A 19,608-nucleotide genomic window follows, 5' to 3' on the forward strand; every position below is an offset into this window, starting at 1 on the left:
CAGAGATCTGGGCCAAAGACTGCTGTTTAGACTAGAGCATTGATGCTTAAAAGTGAATGTATTCTGTGTTATTATTCCATGCTGTTATATTGATATTTTGTTGTAAAAAGAGTTTAAACATTTTATTTCACCTTAAACCTATGCCCGCTAGTTGTTGAGTTGCTCCCCAAGGATAAAGAGTAGACCCTGTACATTCACACAGTGGCGGACTGGCCAGGGTGTCAGCTTGCCCGATGGCAAGTGGGCCCCTGATGAAGTGGGCCCCCTTTGTCTCCTGGCAACCAATATTTTTAGACCCAGTCCGCCACTGCATTCACCCGATCTATTCTCCTCATGATTCTATATCTAAGATCACCCTTCAGCCTCTTGCGCTCCTTCATTGCGAGAGCCATTGGATGTAAGTGTCAGGAAGTGATGATACAGCTCTGTAGGACATTGGTTACGCTGCATTTAGGGCTGAGGTGAACAGCTGGGTGGGTGCGGAAGCAAGGTAGAGGTATGGGAGGGAGAGGGAGAAGCAATATCTGCACACAAAACGGGGACATAACCCTCACTGCAATTTCCCCCCACAATGCCATGAACAAGCAACGGCAGTTGCTGGCCCTTACTTACTATTGACATAAGCGTTAAAATATAGTGCTGCAAGTTTCTCCCATGATGGTAGACCATCTTGCTGTCAGCTGTTACCATCACCTCCACAAATCTTGGATAGGACAAGAAGCGCTTTTGCCTTGTATGCCGCTGTGTTTCATTGCTCAGTCCTGGATCCGTGGGTGAAAGTTGCATCAGTTGAACTGCATCTTGCAAGTTAGTGAAGTGTTCTCTAATACTGCCAGTATTGCGCATCTTGAGATGGGTTTTCCTTGTTTTATGATTCTGATCTGTAACCCAGAGAAAAGATAGACCAGTTAAGAAATCTTATTCTACTCTGTAATTGAATCATGGTAATTGAGGGCATCCGATCCAATTTGTGATCCCAGCTACAAAGACAGATGTGTACAGCAATTCGTTCTTCCCCCGCACAATTAAAGCATGGAATAATCTCCACCCTACTATAGTTACCCAACCAGATGCAACTAAATTTAAAGTAGCTCTTTCTTCCCAATAACCCTTTCTGGCTTAAGTCCTCCCTCCACCACCTCCAGTTTAAATTCCATTTGGAATATCTTGGAGGACCAAGAAACTAAGAACCAAGATGGTTCCTCTTCAATTTTCTATTGTCACAACTTTGCTTTGTGCAGTTCTCTGCATTCAAAACCCTGCAGAGGGTTTGAACATTCACTTATTTTTAATTAACTCTTGGATACATTTTCCTTACATCCTGCAACCTCTAATTTCTTGCTCATTGCTCTTCCTAACACTATGTAAATTATAGGCCACACTATCAATTCATATGTTTTTAATGCCGTGCAAGGAGGTTTTAAATCGTTTGTAAATGTCTTTGATTTTAAAACTATTCGGTTAGTTTTCGATAACTTAGTAAGAGTTTCAAAATAAAACTAAATTTAATGAAAATTACTTTAAAACACCAACATAGTTAACATTAATATAAAGCCAAATACTAGGACTAACCTTTCTTCACAGGTTTGGTGACCATATTCAGTTGATTGAGGTTGTACACTATCCAGCCCAGGCATGAAACTGAGGGCCACTACACAATGCATCAGAACCCCCTCTTCAAGAGTCAAGAGTGTTTTATTGTCATATGTCACAGGTAGAATAATGAAATTCTTACTTACAGCAGCACAACAGAATACGGAAACATAGTTCACTGTAAACAATATAATAAATAATCTATGTAGTTCAGAGCTTATTCGAGACTGTAGTGTTTAATAGCCGAATGGATGTAGGTGGAAAAGCTGTTACTAAACAGTACAGTTTTCAGGCTCCAGTATCTTCTTCCCGATGGCAGGGGTGAAATGAGTGTGTCGCCAGGATGGTGTAGCTCTCTGATTATGCTGGCTGCCTTTTTGCGGTAGTGATTCCAGTAAATCCCTTGGATGGTGGGGAGGTCAGAGCGGTGATGGACTGGGCAGTGTTCACAACTTTTGCATTTGCATTTGCAGTTGGAGGCACAAAGACCTCACTTGGCTGGTGCCCTCTCCATCAGATTTTTCCTGCATGGTTGAAGTCTCACTCCCAATACATGCAGCCCTAGGGACAGCTGCCATGAGGACCCGGCAGTCGCCCATCTCTTTGTAGTCTGTGAGTTTGCAAAATAGAGCTGGAAAAGGTTGTAAGGGTCTAGCTAGGGTGCATCTCACGCTGTTCCCAGCTCAAAATGTGTTATCCATCAGATGCTACGGACCTACACAAAAGGCAACCTTATCCCTTGCTCTACTTTAACAAGACAAAAGATTAACACTAGTGCAGTAAACAATCAGGCAAACTGAGGAGTAGCACCAGAGGTGTGTAACAATACAGTGGCAAGCTGGAGAAGCCTGCAACACACTAAACAGCAACATAACTCAACAATTCCACAACTAATGGATCAGCTCAAATCTCTACTATCCTGTCACATCGAGTTTTATCTGACAAGGAAGATGCAACAGCAATCCCCATCAACCGAGACCGTGCACCCAAGTGAGTGATTCCTAACCACGACAAAGATGAAGCACATTCCGCCAAGAGTGGCAGCTGGAAGATCAGTCTCCACTTCTTCTGGAGATTCCCACCATCACAGAAGCTAGTATTGATCAAACTTGACTGTGATAGCAAGCATGACCGAGGCGTGGGTTTCAGGGAAGGCTACAAGACCAGACGCAGCACCACAGACCTGCACTCTAGACAAGCTGCTCAAGTGCAGTTGGTTACAACAAGAGCATTTCCCTGACAAGGTAGAAAGTTGGTCAAACTGCGAAAGAAAGAAGAAGTCCCATCTGACTGGTTAAAGTGATGGAAGGTGGAATCAATGTTTACTCGCCTATCAATGGTTTGTTGATATTTAACCTGGATTTAACCTGGACTTTATAAGATATGACATCAAGGAGCATTGGAATGCACTTGCACAAACGAAAATGGTTGGATGTCAATTTTCTCAGTCACAGGGCCAAGAGCCGTAAAGACTTGGAGTCATACACAAAACAGATCTTTCAATCCACTGTGTTCACACTGATGTCAAGAAGCTATCTTTAGACTTTAGACACCAACACCATCCTACACACCAGGGACAATTTACAATCTTACCGAAGCCTGTTAACCTACAAACCAGCAGGACTTTGGGATGTGGGAGAAAACCAGAGCACCCAGAGAAAACCATGCGGTCACAGGGAGAACGTACAAACTCCATACAGACAGCACCCATAATCAGGATCAAACCCAGGTCTCTGGTGCTGTGAGACAGCAACTCTACCAATGCGTCACGATGCCACCCGGCAATCTATATTAAACCTTGGTGATTCAAGTGCTTGTCTAAATTCTGACTAAATGTTATGAGGGTCTCTGCCTCCTCCACACACTTTTACAACTCCACCGTACACCCCAGGCTTCCCACTGTTGACTCCATCTCCACCTCATGCTGCATCCGGAAAGTGCCCAATATAATCAAAGACTTCCCTGCACGATCATTCCTTCCTCTATCCATTCCTGTTGGGCAGGGAAACAGCTTCTGCCTCTGTTATCCGGCTTCTGAATGGTCTTTCCATAAGTTACAACCCCATTCTCCTCAACCTCATTGCAAACATTGGACTTTGTCACTGCAACTATGCTGCAATGATAAGAACTATATTTTGCACTCGGTATCTTTTCCTTTGCTCTACTTTTTGTACTTGAGTTTGATGATTGTAATTTTGTATGGCGTTTACGTGATTTGATTGAATAGCATTCATAGAAACATAGAAACATACAAAATAGGTGCAGGAGTAGGCCATTCGGCCCTTCGAGCCTGCACTGCCATTCAATAATATCATGGCTGATCATGCAACTCAGTATCCTGTATCTGCCTTCTCTCCATACCGCCTGATCCCTTTAGCCACAAGGGCCACATCTAAGTCCCTTTTAAATATAGCCAACGAACTGGCCTCAACTACCTTCTGTGGCAGAGAGTTCCAGAGACTCACCACTCTCTGTGTGAAAAAACATTCAAAACTTTTCACTCTACATTTGTATATATGAGAATAATGAATCTAAACCTAATACTGTACTTCACCAGCACAATGACCTGTTGGCCATTACCTTTTAAAGGGCTACTGGACGTTGACCCAAAGTTCTGGACGTTGACCCACAGCGGACAGCAGTCAGCTCGGTAGAATTTCACAGCTTCTGCTCTTGAGTACACTTGAGCACAGATACTTACAATGACACAGAACAAGGCTAGTCAGCCCATTGGGCTTGTGTCAGTTGTTGGCTCCCAATGGAGCAGTCGCCCCTGTTCCATACCCCCCACTCCCTATTCACTCACAACCTTGCAACTTAGTCCATCTCACATACCTGCCAACTCCATGTGTTTAATTCTTCCACTGCTTTCCTACAAAAAGGGAGAATTTGTTGACCTAATGACATATTTTATGGAAGTGGGAGTAAATTGAAGCTCCTGTGGGAAATGTCATCATTGGAAGAACTTGCACACTGCAATCTATGACATTGGATGCCACTGGCTCGGAGGCAGCAGCTCCACTAGATGAGTCACTGAAATCTCCTGACATTTACGAGGAGGGAAATGTATCGTTGTAATCAAGAAGTTGTAGCATGCATCAGGAAAATCGACCCTCTATTTAAAGCATTAATCAGGCTGCTCGTTTTTAACAGCTTAATAAAAAGGAATATATAGAGTTCAAACGCAATTACTAACAAGTAGCTGAAAGAAAGAGTACAGTAAAAGATAACACTGCACACTCAGATGGTACAAGATTAACAAAGGCTCTAACTCTTTAACTCTTGGATGTAATTCAATATTAATCCTTGCTACATTTTAATTGATTTTTTTTTTAAAGAAGTTCCATAGTATTACAATAAATTTCCCAGTAAACCAGTTAAGTTTACTGAGAACACAGAAAATGGAGCCTGAGTGAGTCGAATGGAAGAATTGGAATAGGGACCCCCATCAGTTAGTCAGGGGCAGCACCATGTGCACCACTATGCTGCCCTAATTGAAAGCAAATGCTCTCTGTAGTCCTTACCACTGCTGCACTCTGATTCTCCATTGCAAAGACCACTGGTGGATTACATTTCCTCTGCATGATGCAACACATTTGTAGAAATTGCTCCATGTGCTAATTTCACACAGTTGGAAGCTTATTTGAAGTGGCTCCAATAAAACAGTACAAGGCAGCATTTGTACAATTGCTCTAGCGGGTCTGCTAAAATAAAACTTCGACAAAACCCTCAGATGTGACTGTGTGCCACTGCAGAAGCCACAGATTTTGCACTATTAAATAACATGCATTTACCACCTTCCTGTGTTACAAAAGGTGCACAACCCCATGTGTGGTGGAAAGCAACACTGTCTTCTATACTTTTGGAAGTGTGACACTTTCCCCTTTCTGTACCATGTCTACTATTTGGCATCTCCCAAATCTCTGCAAGATGATTCTGCTCTCGGCCTTTGGTAGAAAATGGTAAAGTGGTCTTACCATTCATAACACCAATTATCTATATCACAAATTGCAGTCACTACTTCCATATGTAACAGGCCCCCTGATATTGACAAACCCAGCACTAAAACTATTTCAATGAGAGTCAGACCGATAGCGGTATGCAAAATTATTTGGGGTGTAGTTAGCATAGTTAGAAGTTTCTCTCCATCATAAAATCAACTAAAACTGGATGGCATTGGTTTAAAGTGAGGGATAAGAAATGTGGATGGGATCTGAGGGATTTTTTTCCACCCAAAGAAACACATTTCCTGAGAAATGTTCCACCTGTCTCCCACCTTCATACAAATGTATCTGGATGTGCAGTCGAGTCACCAAGAAAGAGAAGACTAACCGAATGCTGATAAATTAAAAGAGATTGGTACTTGATGGCATTGGCATTGACAGGCCTATTTCCATGCTTTATCATTGAAGCTGAATTCATTGTAGAATAGCCTTTCCCACACAGATTCCAACAATCCAAGGCAGCAGTTCACCTTAATTTTCTCCAAGGTAATTAGGAGCAAGCATTCAATGTTGATCTTGCTAAGGATCAACAGATTCAAGGAGCGAATTAAAGAGGAAAGTAATTTTTAACGTCATGATGGGCAAAATACCACTGTAGCAGGTGCAACTTGTGTAACTTGGTTTGGTGATCAGTACATAGCTGTGAGTTGGACAGGAAACATCAGTGGGAAATTTAACCTGAAGCATCATGACCAAGCTCAATCCTTCCTTATCTTTGTAATGATTGACATTCAAGGATATTGGAGAACACTTGGTGATTTTTCCCTTCCTTGATCCTTGGGTCTGGGAATGAAGGATCCTTGTGTCTGGGAACTTTGACGTACTGTGGTTGCAATCCATTAACACTGGATGCGAACCACTCTAAACCTTCTTAGTTGGTATCAATGAGCTATCACTCTCTATGCTCAGCAATGCCCAGAGGCAGGGTGTTTCTTTCAGAGGACGCAGTGCCTGGTTTAAGGCCACATCTGTTGCTTTTAAAGGACCTGCCTGTCCTACACGGGACCAGCACAATTCATTGTCACTAAGCGGAAATAATCTATATTTGCCAAGCATAATGGAAATAGCAGATAGACACAAAAAGTTGGAGTAACTATGTGGGACATGCAGCATCTCTGGAGAGAAGGAATGGATAATGTTTCGGGTCAAGACCCTTCTTCAGTCTATTACTTCTCTCCAGAGATGCTGCCTGACCTGCTGAGTTACTCCAGCTTTCTGTGTCTATCTTCAGTTTCAACCAGCATCTGCAGTTCCTTCCTACACATGGAAATAGCAGATACGTTAACAGCTTGGTCATGTTGACAGCTGATCGGGCAACTTGGTTTCTAATTGATCGGGTCCTCTATAAGTTTATCAGCAGTTTCCACATATCCCTGTGTCCTGATGACAGGGTGCAGAATGTCAAAAAATAATGAATATAGATGACAAACAGCAGTGGACCCAGTACTGATCTCCAAGACACACCACTGGTCACAAGGCTTGCACTCTGAATACCAGCTCTCCTCTAAGGTCCTCTGTGATCCTGCATACCTGGCTAGACCTCACATTCAGCAGGAAATATCACTAAAGTATTAAAAAATTTGCAGACAGAATTAATTTTGTTTGCAGGCAACACCAAATAAATGATCAACTTGGTTGGGAGCACAACCACTATCCAGTCCGGAGTTGAGGTGCAACAGTGACACCACTGGTGGAACCCTGTAATTACCGAATGAACAGCAAAGGGGAAAAAGGGGGAAAAAGAGGGGGAAAAAAACATAAAGCAGGGAAACAACGAAAACAAGTCCAATGAAGAACGTGGCAACCATGTTCCTGAATCAGAAAATACTTTTAATACACTGTCGATGAAGAATCCGACTAACATTTAGTTTTATTTGTAAAGGGTAGGCAAAAGTGCTGGAGAAACACAGCGGGTGCGGCAGCATCTATGGAGCGAAGGAAATAGGCAACGTTTAGGGCCAAAACCTTTATTTGTAAAGGGCTTTTGGGAAAACAAAGCAAAATTTGGATAGAAGAACACTGTTGCAGGAACTCAGCGGGTCATCCATCTTCTGTGCAAGGAAATGGACAGTTGACATCTCAGGTCAGGACCCTTCTTTCGACTGATGGAGCAGGGGGTGAAGGGGAGCTGGCAAGTGATAGGTAGAGTGGGTACAGGTGAAGAGGGGTTGATTGGCAGAAGATTCAGGTGGGGATGGAGAGAGAAACTAAGGCTGCAGGTGATAAGTGGAGAAGACAGAAGGATGCAAATGGTTGAATCAAAAGGAAGACGGGGAGTTAAATGTAGACCAGTCAGCAATGTTGTTCCTCAAATCTGGACACCAGTTCCGCAGAGTCTGAAGTTTTTAAATTCTTAATCTTGAATTTTTACATCAACAGTGGTAACACTAAGGATATTTTTAGATTATTATTTCCTATAACTATGTACAGAATGAAGATGGAAAATCGTTAGCCACCAAACACCATGAACTCCTGGTTACCGGATCAACCATAGCACCTCCACCACATCTTCAGTCCTGGATCCAAACCTCCCATTGCCCCGACAAGGTGCTTACCTGGCAAGAGACCTTTGGCAAAAATGCCACAGCAGCCCATCGTGTACAATATTTATGCTTTCAACATGTAATTAAGAAGTTAGCCCTATGGTTACACTGGCATCTAGACAATGACCACTTCTGCTGAAGAATTTTCATGAACTCCTCCAGAAATTAAACTTCTTTGGCAAGCCACCAATTGCATTGATGCATTTTGTATGCAGCAAAAATGATGCAATCTTTTGAAGTGTAAACACACCATCACACCAGGTAGCCGTGCAACTTTTTGTGCTATGTTGGATTCTACCAGTGATTAATTGTTTTTAAATTCTATTTGGAGAATGTGTGCTCCACAGAAGAGAAAAGCATTTATTGCCTGCGCTGGTTTATGCTTGAGGATATGATATGCCAAGTAACTTTCTTAGTCTTTGTTGTTTTTATGGTAAAGAAACTGCCACAGTGCTCCCAAATACAATGACACCACCATGTTAATGCTCTGATGTAGAAGGTATGTGTGGATAATGGTATTGCCACGTACTTACAGTTTAGTTTAGAGATCCAGCATAGAAACAGGACCTTCAGCCCACCTTGTCCACGCCAAAAAGCAATCCCCATACATTACCACTATCCTACACACACCAGGGACAATTACAATCTTTACCGAAGCCAATTAATGTACAAACCTGTACGTCTTTGGAGTGTGGGAGGAAACTAGGGTACCTGGGGGAAACACATGCTGTCACAGGGAGAACGTACAAACTCTGTACAGATAACACCCATAATCAGGATCGAACCAGGGTCACTGGTACTACAGGGCAGCAACTCTACCACTGTGCTACCGTTTCACCCTGCTGCTCCTGCCTTTCACATGGTTGAGACTATAGACTGTTGAAGATGCCTTGGTAAATTGATGTGATACTTCCTGTGGATGATACCCACAAAGGAGTAGTTAAGTACTATGCAGAATATCAATATTTAAGATAGGATGCCAGTAAACCAGACACGTTGATATGAGTTGAATGGCTCGTGTGTTATTACTGATACATTCCTCCACATTTTGTCAGATATATGCATTCCTCACAAGAATGCACCCAGCACAGTGGTGCAGGGGTAGAGTTGCTGCCTTAGTGCCAGAGACCCGGGTTGGATACTAACCACAGGTGCCGTATGTACGCAGTTTGAACGTTCTTCACTTGACCACGTGGGTTTTCTCCAGGTTCTCCGGCTTCCGCCCATACTCCAAAGACGTACAAACACCTGGGTGATATTCAACATTTCTGGATACATGTCAGAATCTGCAGCTGTACTGGAACGGTTTGCACAGAGACTGTATTCTGCAGCACACATCTCCAGCACTTTGTAACACTGCCTCTTCTGTAACCAGCAAACCCAGCTGCTCCTTGATATCACAAAACTGGCTGATGACCAGAGCTGAATGGGTTGGTGCATTTGAAGAAGGGGAAGAATAATATTCTCCGAGCTGAACTCCTCGAGGATGGAATTTACCTGGAGTATGCAGCTCCCATCAGATGTTCAACTAATCACAGACTGTGAAGTCATTCTTACTCTGAAGAAAGGACTTAGCTTCCACAAGAACTGGATTGCTTTTTATGACAATCAGGTAGTCAGTTGATTTCCATTACAGAGGCCAGTTTTATGTACATGTCGGCAGGCGGTCACGCTATGCCACAAGGCTCCAGCATCCCGAGTTCAATCTCAACCTCCGATGCTGTGTGTCTGGATCCTGTACATTTTCACTGAGACCATATGGGTTTCCTCCCACATGCCAAAGGCATGCCAGTCCCTGGGTTAATTGTCCCCAATGTGCAGGTGAGTGGAAGAATCTGGCAGGAGTTGATGGGAAGGGCTTTCTGTTGGATTCATATAAGTAGCTGGTAAACATTGACATGGACTCAATTGGCTAAAAGGGTTTTTTCTGTGCTTTTTCGCTCATTTATTTTATTTATACAAATAACAGAATGCTTTTCTCCAAGAGTCCTGGTTGGATTTGATTTCATAGCTCCAAGTCCATAGCTCCTTGGCCATTTAAACTGTCCAGTAAAACTAGCGTCAGGGATGATTTCGGGTTTAGCAGTGACCGCAGTGGGGTGAAATCACGTGATATGTTTTATTGACAGAGTCGGGAAAGTCCTGGACTGCATGTGGCCACAGTCCCTCATCGTCAGGGCATACGTGTGATGGCCCTGGTGATCATGGACTTGTCTCGGCATCTCAGTCCTGGTCTCAAAGGAGGAGATGTGGCGATCTCAGGCTTCTTCCTGCACTTCACCCTTTCCTTGAGAAGGGGAGCTGGCAGGCTCAGACTTATCATGGCGGCTGAGCTTCGGAGCTTGTGGAGGCGGCATTGGTGGTATCCGGCTTATCCTGGTGGCTCAGTATTTATCTCGTTGTGTGGGCATAGTCCCTCATTGTCTGTTAGCAGGAAGGGGCTCTCGTGTTTCAGGCTTGCCCCGCCCGGCCACTCGGTCTTAGCCTCAGTAGAGGCGCTGGCTGGCCAGGGTTTCTTCCCGGCGGCCCAGTCTTGACCAAATGATGATGCTGGGTGTCTCAGGTTTGTCCCAGTGGCTGAGTCTTTCTCAAAACTGTAACGGGGGAACACAAGGGGCAGGGGTGCAGGGGGGCTCTCTCTGCAGAGCAGGCCGGTGATGTTCAGGTGGGCCAATCTGCTGTCAGCTAATTGGACCCAGCTGTTTCCAATGATGCTGGTGATTGGCCGCTCCTGGCTGGTCTGCCAGTGATGGAGATCAGAGCGAGGGAAGGGGGGGGGTCACACAACATAGTCACTACACATTTCTCGTAAGCATTCAAGATGCTAAATGCTACATTAACCCTTGATGTATTGGTGCCATGTCTTCTGAAACTTCAATTTTAAAATTCTAGTCCCGGTTTTCAAATTCTGCTTGAACATACCCCTTCTTGTCTGTAATTTCCTGCAACTCTACCATCTTCCAGAGTTTCAGTGCTTAGAATCATAGTCATTGGACCATACAGCATAGAAACAGGCCCTCTAACCCAACTTGTCCATGCCGACTAAGATATCTGAGCTAGTTCCAACTGCTAGTGTTGGTCCATATCCCTTTAAATGTCTCCTATCCATGTAACTGTCCAAGTGTTTTTGAATGTCATTATAGTATATGCTATATCTCCACTGGCATCTCGTCCATATACCCATCACCATCTGAGTGAAAACGTTGCCCCCCCCCCTCATGTTCCTATTAAATCTTTCCCCTCTCACTTTAAGGTCCTAGCTTACCCAATCTCTCTAAATTGCTCAAGCCCTCGAGTCCTGGCAACATCCTCGGAAACCTTCTCTCCACACTTTCCAGCTTAATCACATCCAGAAACAATCTTCCACCACCACCCTCTGCTTCCTTCCATGAAGCCAATATGGTATCCAGGCAGGATTCCTTCTGTATCCATCCAGATACAGGCGATCCAATGTGATCTAACCATCCAGAGTGGCCTTCCATGTGAAACCTTATCAAAGACCTTGCTGAAGTCCATACAGGCAACGTGAGGAAAATGCCTTGTCCTCATCAACCTTTTTTGCTTACTTCTTCAAATAAACTCAAATTGGTGGCACTCATATGCTGAGCATCCCTAATCAGTTGTCTATCCAAATGCAGATATTTTGTATCCCTCAGAAACCTCTCTAGTAACTCACCTACCAAAGATGTTAGGCTCACTGGTCTATTGTTGCCAAGCTTTTCCTTGCAGCCCTTCTTAAATAGAGGCACAACATCAGCCACCCTCCAGTCTTCTGACACCTCAACCAGGTGTAATGATGATTCTTATATCTCAGCCAAGGCAATTTCTTCCCTAGTTTTCCACTGTATCCTCAGATATATCTGAACAGGCCCGGGAGATTTATCTACCTTCATCACCTCTCTAATCCTTGCCTTTCTAGAATACTTATTGATTTCAATTGGGCCACGGGTTTGTCCGGAATACAATCCGAAACCATTCCACTTCTATGTGGCTTTCTTCTAGTTCACTACTACACCCAAGCCTTTGGCCACCTGACCTGGTATGGTTCTCCCTCTTAGCTTACTTGGCAATATTTCTATGAAATCCTTGGGATATTTCATTACATTTTACTAAGAAGGTTGATAAATCCGAATTGTAATGCAGCAGTGTTGTCATTCAATTAATATGCATGCTCGTGAACAAGTATCTCCCTTGGTAAATTAATAATAATACATCAACTGCTGTGTCTGGTGGAGGGTGCACATCTATTGCTTCACAATGAGCAGGGGCATGTTCAATAAATGTATTCAAGGAGGACACAGCATCATATGTTGCCAACCATTCCAGTGCAATATTCCCTTCATATCAGTATATACTTCATGCAACGCTTCTGTGATCTACTGCTGAGGCTCTCCAATGTTTCCATTATGTGAGATTGTAACTAAATCTTCTGACCACCAATACCTCACAGCTGAGCCTATTACGACAGGTTACATAACCAACAGCCAAGCAAGTTCCAGCCAGACCAACGTTTGGAAGTATTGCTTGACCTGCTGCAGCCAACTTTGATCGCACACTTTGGATAAAATATTTCACTGAACTGCAGGTAAAATGAGGAAATAGTAGAGGAAGTTGAATTTTTAAGTCACAGCTATGGCAACCAACAATAGGGTGCCTGTGAGCAGAGACGATATGAGGATTTGATTTCAGAAATGTGATCGGCTACATTCGATTGTACGCAGAAGTTGGCGTCACATCACATGGCACCGGGGGATTTCACGGAAATAGCTTGGTTTTTATCTTCCTCACTAAAAATAACACAGGGAGGTGAAACTAAAAATTCAGCCCAGTATTTCACACATAAAGCTCACACGGTTTTTATCGAATACAAAATACCCATCCAGTAACCACATAGTTTCATAGTCTGATGACTCTGTGATTTGTAGCACATGAGCAGAAGATACCAATCGCTCTATTATAACTGTGCCAAATCCTTGAAAGAGCTATTCCACTGGTTCCAATCCATTAATCAGGAACTGCTCTGCGAATCCCTCTTCTACAAATGTACACACAATTCTCTTTTTAAAACATAAAACAGTACAACCATTGTGCCACCCATCTGAGTCCTTGTTCCCTGGATTCTCTCTACTTCCCTTCCTAAACAATGGAACAACATTGGCCATTCTATGGTCCTCCGGAACCTTGCCTGTGGCTAGGGAAGAAACAAAGATCCTCATCAAGGCCCCTGCAATCTCCTCTCCCGCCTGCCTCAAAAACCTGGGATAGATCCCACCAGGGCCTGTAGACATATCTATCCTTATGCTCTTCAAGACCCTCAGCATCACCTCCTTTCCGATATCAAACCGCCTTAGCATATTTGTATTTGCCGCACTGATCTCACTGTCCTCCAAGTGCTGCTCCCCGGTGTGTACAGATGCAATAGTAACCAGTACTTGTTTATCAGATCAAGTGAAAAGCTGAATTTTTCATTGTAATTTGTTCTCATTCTCTGTTGGCCTTATAAAACATATCATTTCTTTGTCTTCGTGATTTTATCCAAATTTTGTTTTGCCAATACATCAAGCCTTTAACTGTAGGGGAAAAATATTTTGTGCTAGTATCCTGAACTATATATGATTTACAATACCAAAGATTTATGGATGCTGCATAAACAAAGTGAAATGTTCAAACAGGAACTGAAATCGGACTGGCATCGACCAATTGTAATTTGTTTATTATCCTTCTGGAGGCTTTAACCTGAAGCAATTTCCTGCAAGATGCCAACATGAATTTGGGCTTAATTTCATCAGAGCTATTTTTGAGATCTGCCTCAGTAATTCACTCACCTTCCTACAGATTCTCATTGCAAAGTCAAATTGAATTCAGTTAAAACTCAAAAATTGACAACACATATGTAGGCTAACACGGCAAGTCTGTAGCTTGAACACCCTCTCCTCAGCTGTCACCTAAAGACTCTTATTAGACTTAGAACAAATTATCAAAATATCTCATTTAAACAAATTTTGCTGAGCTGCCAATCCCCTTCACAGTCCATTTAACATCCACTCACACACAACAAATATCTTGCACTGACACCTTCAATTTGAAGAGCTTAAAAGTGAAGTTATGGGATGACTTGGAATTAATTCACTTTATTCATTGCTTATACCAAATGTAAGTTCACATAAACTTACTGACGTATAAAAAAAACCCTTCACGGAGGGCAATTTGAAGGTAACTTTTATGCTGAAGCAATTAAGAAAAGTTCTAGGAAACATATTTTTAAAGCATGAATGTGTGTACCATCATGTGAATAATAAACCTATATTAAATTTCCGTGCTGCGTTAGTGCAAGATGGAGAAACATCTCTATTAATGAAGAAATTCTGTTGAAAAATATTTCTCATCTTTTCCTTTGTATCCAATGTATACATTTAAAGAGCATCCAAAGATATTTTAATTGAAATAAATCTTGGGAAAGTATACAATTCTGTGAATTTCAGCAATCCTCTCCACCTTCTTCATTGGAGTCAGGAGACTCATGCTTCCCATGATCAGATTCCTGCTTGTCACTGTGCACTTTTACACTTATCTTCCCGGGAAGATTTCATGCCATAAAGTCCCACTCTTTTCTCAGGCTTGTATTCACACCCTCTGTGCACAAGCGGCAACTTCTAAAGGACAATAGCACCTTATTTACAAATTGCCACATGCACTCGGACTCAAAGAGTTCTACGTGGTCATAGTACTGTGGGAATCCTACATGTGTACAAGGAGATTTGATTCAAGCAGTATCGATTCGGACTATGGCTCATAACATTACTTTCTCAGAGCAGTACGTGTGTGGTCCTCGACATGTGAGAGCAGCGAATATCACTTCCACTTGGCTTGCCTTTATAAGCCACTTAGTACTGCAATTTCACATCTTCTGCCCCACCCAACGGAAAAAATGTGCTTCTATCTCTATTGATCTACACCCATCTGTCATTTTAAAAGAGAAATGAAAACGTCTCCAGGATGGCAACAGTCCATGAACTGAAATAATGTCTGTTTTCGATTCCTATTCATGTTTTATGAACTACCAATTGACACTAATTAAAATAAACAACGCATTATTTTGTATCCAGCATGAAGGAATTACACTAAGCTCCCAGATTCAAAGCTGCTTAGTGTCATTCCCTGCAGTTTGGGCCGTAATTTGGCTTCATGAAAACAGTGAAAAGTGGCTACACTGTGGTATTGGGTGGTATTGTCCAGCCAGCCCAGGCTGCAGGAGCAAGTGTTAAGGGGACATGGTGGCAGAACAGAGGTGAACTCAGAGACAAATGGATGGCATACAAACAACCCTTTACAGTTCCAGTGCATTTTCTAACTGCACAACAGATTGGTAGAATTGCACAATAATTCCTGTAAACCAAAGATGCACAGTGGTAATAACATATTTAAAGTACGTAGTTATTTGTCTGCTACTCTTCCAGCCACCATTGACTGGAATAAATTATTTTGCATATCTTTCATTCATTGGTTCTTTATCTCTCTATATCATCAACCATATCTCTCGTTTCCCTTATCGCTAACCAGTCTGAAGACGGGTATGGTCCCGAAATGTCACCAATTCCTTCTTTCCAGAGATGTTACTTCTCCCGTTGAGTTACTCCAACTTTTTGTGTCTATCGTTAGAATAAAATGGTGACAAGAATGATATTGGGGCACATTCTAGCACGACCCAAGGACTGTTCCCCATGGGGGTAGAGACATGAAATATACTCCTCACACCCAAGCCGTGGATCACCTTTAACATTGCCATTGCTTGTGTACTGCAGCAGTTTCTAACTTTATTTCTGCAAGGATGAAGTATTCGCAACAAGATGCATGCTAATTGTGGATTGTTCCATTTGCTTATGACGGATTTGTAAAAGAGGCATCTCTTCCAGTTTCTCTGTGGTGAGCTTCCCAAAAAACACACCTTTCTCATCCACATCCACTTCCATCTGGGTAAAGATTTTCTGCCTTTCTTTTACATCAAGGGGGTCATTCAAATGGAAGTTTGAACAGCCTACACCAGGGGTCCCCAACTTTTTTTGTCCTGTTTACCCCTGGCAAATTTAATAGCACAAAACAATCTTATTTCACTTATTTATGAACAACTAATGATGAACAGATACCGGTATAGCAGAACCAAACAATGAGAAAAAATATGTACAAATCCAGAATCAATAATTTACCCCCTGGGTAGGCTAAATTTACCCCCTGGGAACTCTTGGCCAACACAATCAGCTTGTGGTATTTAAAGGTGAATCAAATGGACTTTGGCTGAGGTTCGGGAAACATCGATTGATGGAAATAGGTTTTCCCAAGAGGCAAACTGAAGTACAAGATACAAGATACAAGATACAAGATACATTTAATTGTCATTTGGACCCCGTGAGGTCCAAACAAAATGCCGTTTCTACAGCCATACATTACAAACACATAGACCCAAGACACAACATAATTTACATAAACATCCATCACATCGCTGTGATGGAAGGCCAAATAAACTTATCTCTCCACTGCACTCTACCCCCCCCCATGTCAGAGTCAAAGTCAAAGCCCCCGGCTGGCGATGGCGATTGTCCCGCGGCCATTAAAGCCACGCTGAGTGATGCAAGGTCGCACACCGGGTCTTGGTGTTAGAGCCCCCAGCGTGCGCTCGCAGAGTCCCGCGGCCATTCCAAGCCGCGCGGGGCAGTGATGTAGGCCCCGTTCCAGGAGCTATTCAACCCCGCAACTCGGGCGGGGGAAGTCGCCGTTGTGAGAGCCCTGAAAAGCGGTCTCCCTCCAGGGATCCGCGTGCTCCCGGTGCCGCCGTCCACAGACCTGCCGTTGGAGCCTCCGACTCTCCGGTCGGGCGCAGCAGCAGCAGCAGCAGCAGCAGCAGCAGCGCTCCTCCACCGCTCCACCCGCTCCGGACTCGGCCAGCCCCGCGACGGTGACGGTGAGTCGTAGCACCAGAGTCCCCGGTCTCTTCCTGTTGGAGGCCGCTCCTCGTTGCGGCCCCAACGACAACGGAAACCCAACGAGAAAAGGTCGGGTCTCCCGTGCAGGGAGAGATTAAAAAAAGTTCCCCCCCCCCCCCCTCCCCCCCACCCCCGCCCCCCACACACATACCCCAACAAAAAATAACAAAAACTACATAAAAACACAGACAGAAAATAATAAAACGCGGACAGACTGCAGAGGCCGCTGCTGACCAGAGTCGCATCGCCCACCAGACCAAAATACCAAAACTGTGCCCAACAAAGGTACCTCCTGGTATAGATACAAAGTGTTTCTGAAAAAACATGGAACTGCAGCTGCTGTTTTATAAAAGAAGGCACAGCGTGATGGAGTAGCTCAGCGGGCCAGGCACAATCTCAGAAGAACACGGATAGAGTTTCTGACATTGTCCAGCACGGAAACAGCGTGACAATAAATAATGAAAAGTCTTAAAAATTCACCAAGAAACATGAAAACTACTGTGAATTTGAACTTTACTTTTAACCCAGTACCAATTATCAAGCTAGAGGCCAAGTGCCTGGTAAAGGTACAAATAGTTCCTGAGGAACAAGGAAATGCAAATGCTGGTTTATAAAAAAAGACACAAAATGCTGGAGTAGCTCAGCAGGTCTGGCAGCATCTCTGGAAGGCATGAATGGGTGAAGTTTCGAGTTTGGACCTTCTTCAGACTAATTAGACTGACCTGCTGAGCTATTCCAGCACTTTGTGCCTTAATTGAGAAACCAAGTGCAGCCCATTTAACTCACTTTGCGTCATACTTTTGGCTAATCTAAACATTTGTGAAATGTTATTTCCCCCCGATCCCCTCCAACAGTTATATCTGTTTAGATAAACGGAAGTTTATGGTTACTGGTTGGAAACAGTGATTGTTTATACAAACCTAGGTCATGCATGTTTTCAACGTGGAATCCTCTCATTCTTCTTCATGTTAGCCTTCTATTCATAATCGAAGGCGAGGCAATCAACCAAAAAAAAGCAGCAGCAAAATCCCACTGAATGAGTGAAAGACTTAAGGGGCTGTCCCACCGCGGCGATCTAATTGGCGAGTTTAGAAGAGTTTAGGAGAGTTTGAAAAAGTGTCATGTTGAAGATCTCCTTCAATTAAGTAGAAGATCTCCTTCGACTATGTTGAAGACTAGCTTCAACTAGCTTCGGGAAAATTGGACACCAAATAGTGGAGAGTGAAGACAACCTCTTTCGATCTCCTTCGACTATGTTGAAGACTATCTACGACTACCTTTGATTACCTTAGACTACCCTCAATTACCTACGAATAACATGCCGACCTACTACGACCTACTTCGACTAAACCTACAAGTAACAAAATATATCGATATTTTCCATGGCAACCTTTTTTTACTCGCGGGCATTTTTCAGCATGTTGAAAAATACGCCGCTACCTAGCTGAGGCCTCAAGTATGTGGGGACTACTCTCGAGCATGAAGGAGAGTTACAAAGACCTCCTAGGACTTTGTGTCGACCATGCTGCGAGTATGAGTCGAGGACAAACTCTTATAAACTTGCCAATTAGGTCACCGCAGTGGGACAGCCCCTTTATTGCCCTAAGTGCTACGTTCAGCAGCTCTAAGACATGTGAACAGAATTCAGACTATTAAAGTATTGCAACCAATTGAAGGCACAAAGAGTGAAGTTTTGATTCCCCCTACTCGGGGCAAGAGACTCTGTGCGTTTACGCTATCTATTCCTCTCATGAGAGTCCCAGCCTGCTCAATCTCTCCTTATAGCTCAGGCCCCGAAGTCCTAGCAACATCCTTGTAAATCTTCGCTGCATCCTTTGCAACTTGACATCTTTCCTATAACATGGTTCCCAGAACTGAACACAATACTCTAACCATGGCCTCGCCAACATCTTATATAACTGCAACATGATCTCCCAACTTCTATGCTCAATACTCTGACTGATGAAGGCCAATGTACCAAAATTCTTTTTGACCACCCTATCTACTTGTGACGCCACTTTCAAGGAAATATGTACCAGCACTCGTAGATCTCTCTGCAATACAACACTTCCCAGAGCCTCCATTCACTGTGTAGGTCCCACCCATGTTAGACTTCCCAAAATGCTACACTTCACATATGCCCATCCAAATGTCTGTTAAATGCAACTATCATGTATGCCTCAAGTACCACCCCTGACAGCACATTCCAGGAACTCACCACCCTCTGTCAAACAATTTGTCCACAATTCTCCTTCAAACTTTACTCGTCTCACCTTGAAGCTATGCCCTCTAGTATTTCATTTTTCTATCCTGGGGAAAAGGTTCCGACTGTCTACCCTATCTATGCCTTTTATAATTTTATATGCTTTGACTAAGTCTCCCCACAATCTACAGCATTCCAGAGGAAAAATTCCAAGTCTATCCAAACTCTCCCCATGGTTAATACCCCTTAATCCAGATCTCAATCTGCTGTTCCTTTTCCCTGGAACA

General features: G+C 43.4%; 1 protein-coding gene across 2 annotated transcripts in view; it reads right to left on the reverse strand.

Annotated features, from left to right (window-relative positions):
• Window positions 1-19,608, reverse strand: part of LOC129706277 (A disintegrin and metalloproteinase with thrombospondin motifs 20-like) — a 270,471-nt gene that overhangs the window by 198,662 nt on the left and 52,201 nt on the right. For both annotated transcript variants that reach the window (XM_055650461.1, XM_055650462.1), the window contains exon 4: window positions 613-881. In XM_055650461.1, the coding sequence (XP_055506436.1) occupies window positions 613-881 (269 nt within the window). The remainder of the gene's footprint in view (window positions 1-612; window positions 882-19,608) is intronic.

The sequence above is a fragment of the Leucoraja erinacea genome, chromosome 19 (assembly GCF_028641065.1).
Source record: "Leucoraja erinacea ecotype New England chromosome 19, Leri_hhj_1, whole genome shotgun sequence".
In the NCBI taxonomy this organism is placed as follows: domain Eukaryota; kingdom Metazoa; phylum Chordata; class Chondrichthyes; order Rajiformes; family Rajidae; genus Leucoraja; species Leucoraja erinaceus.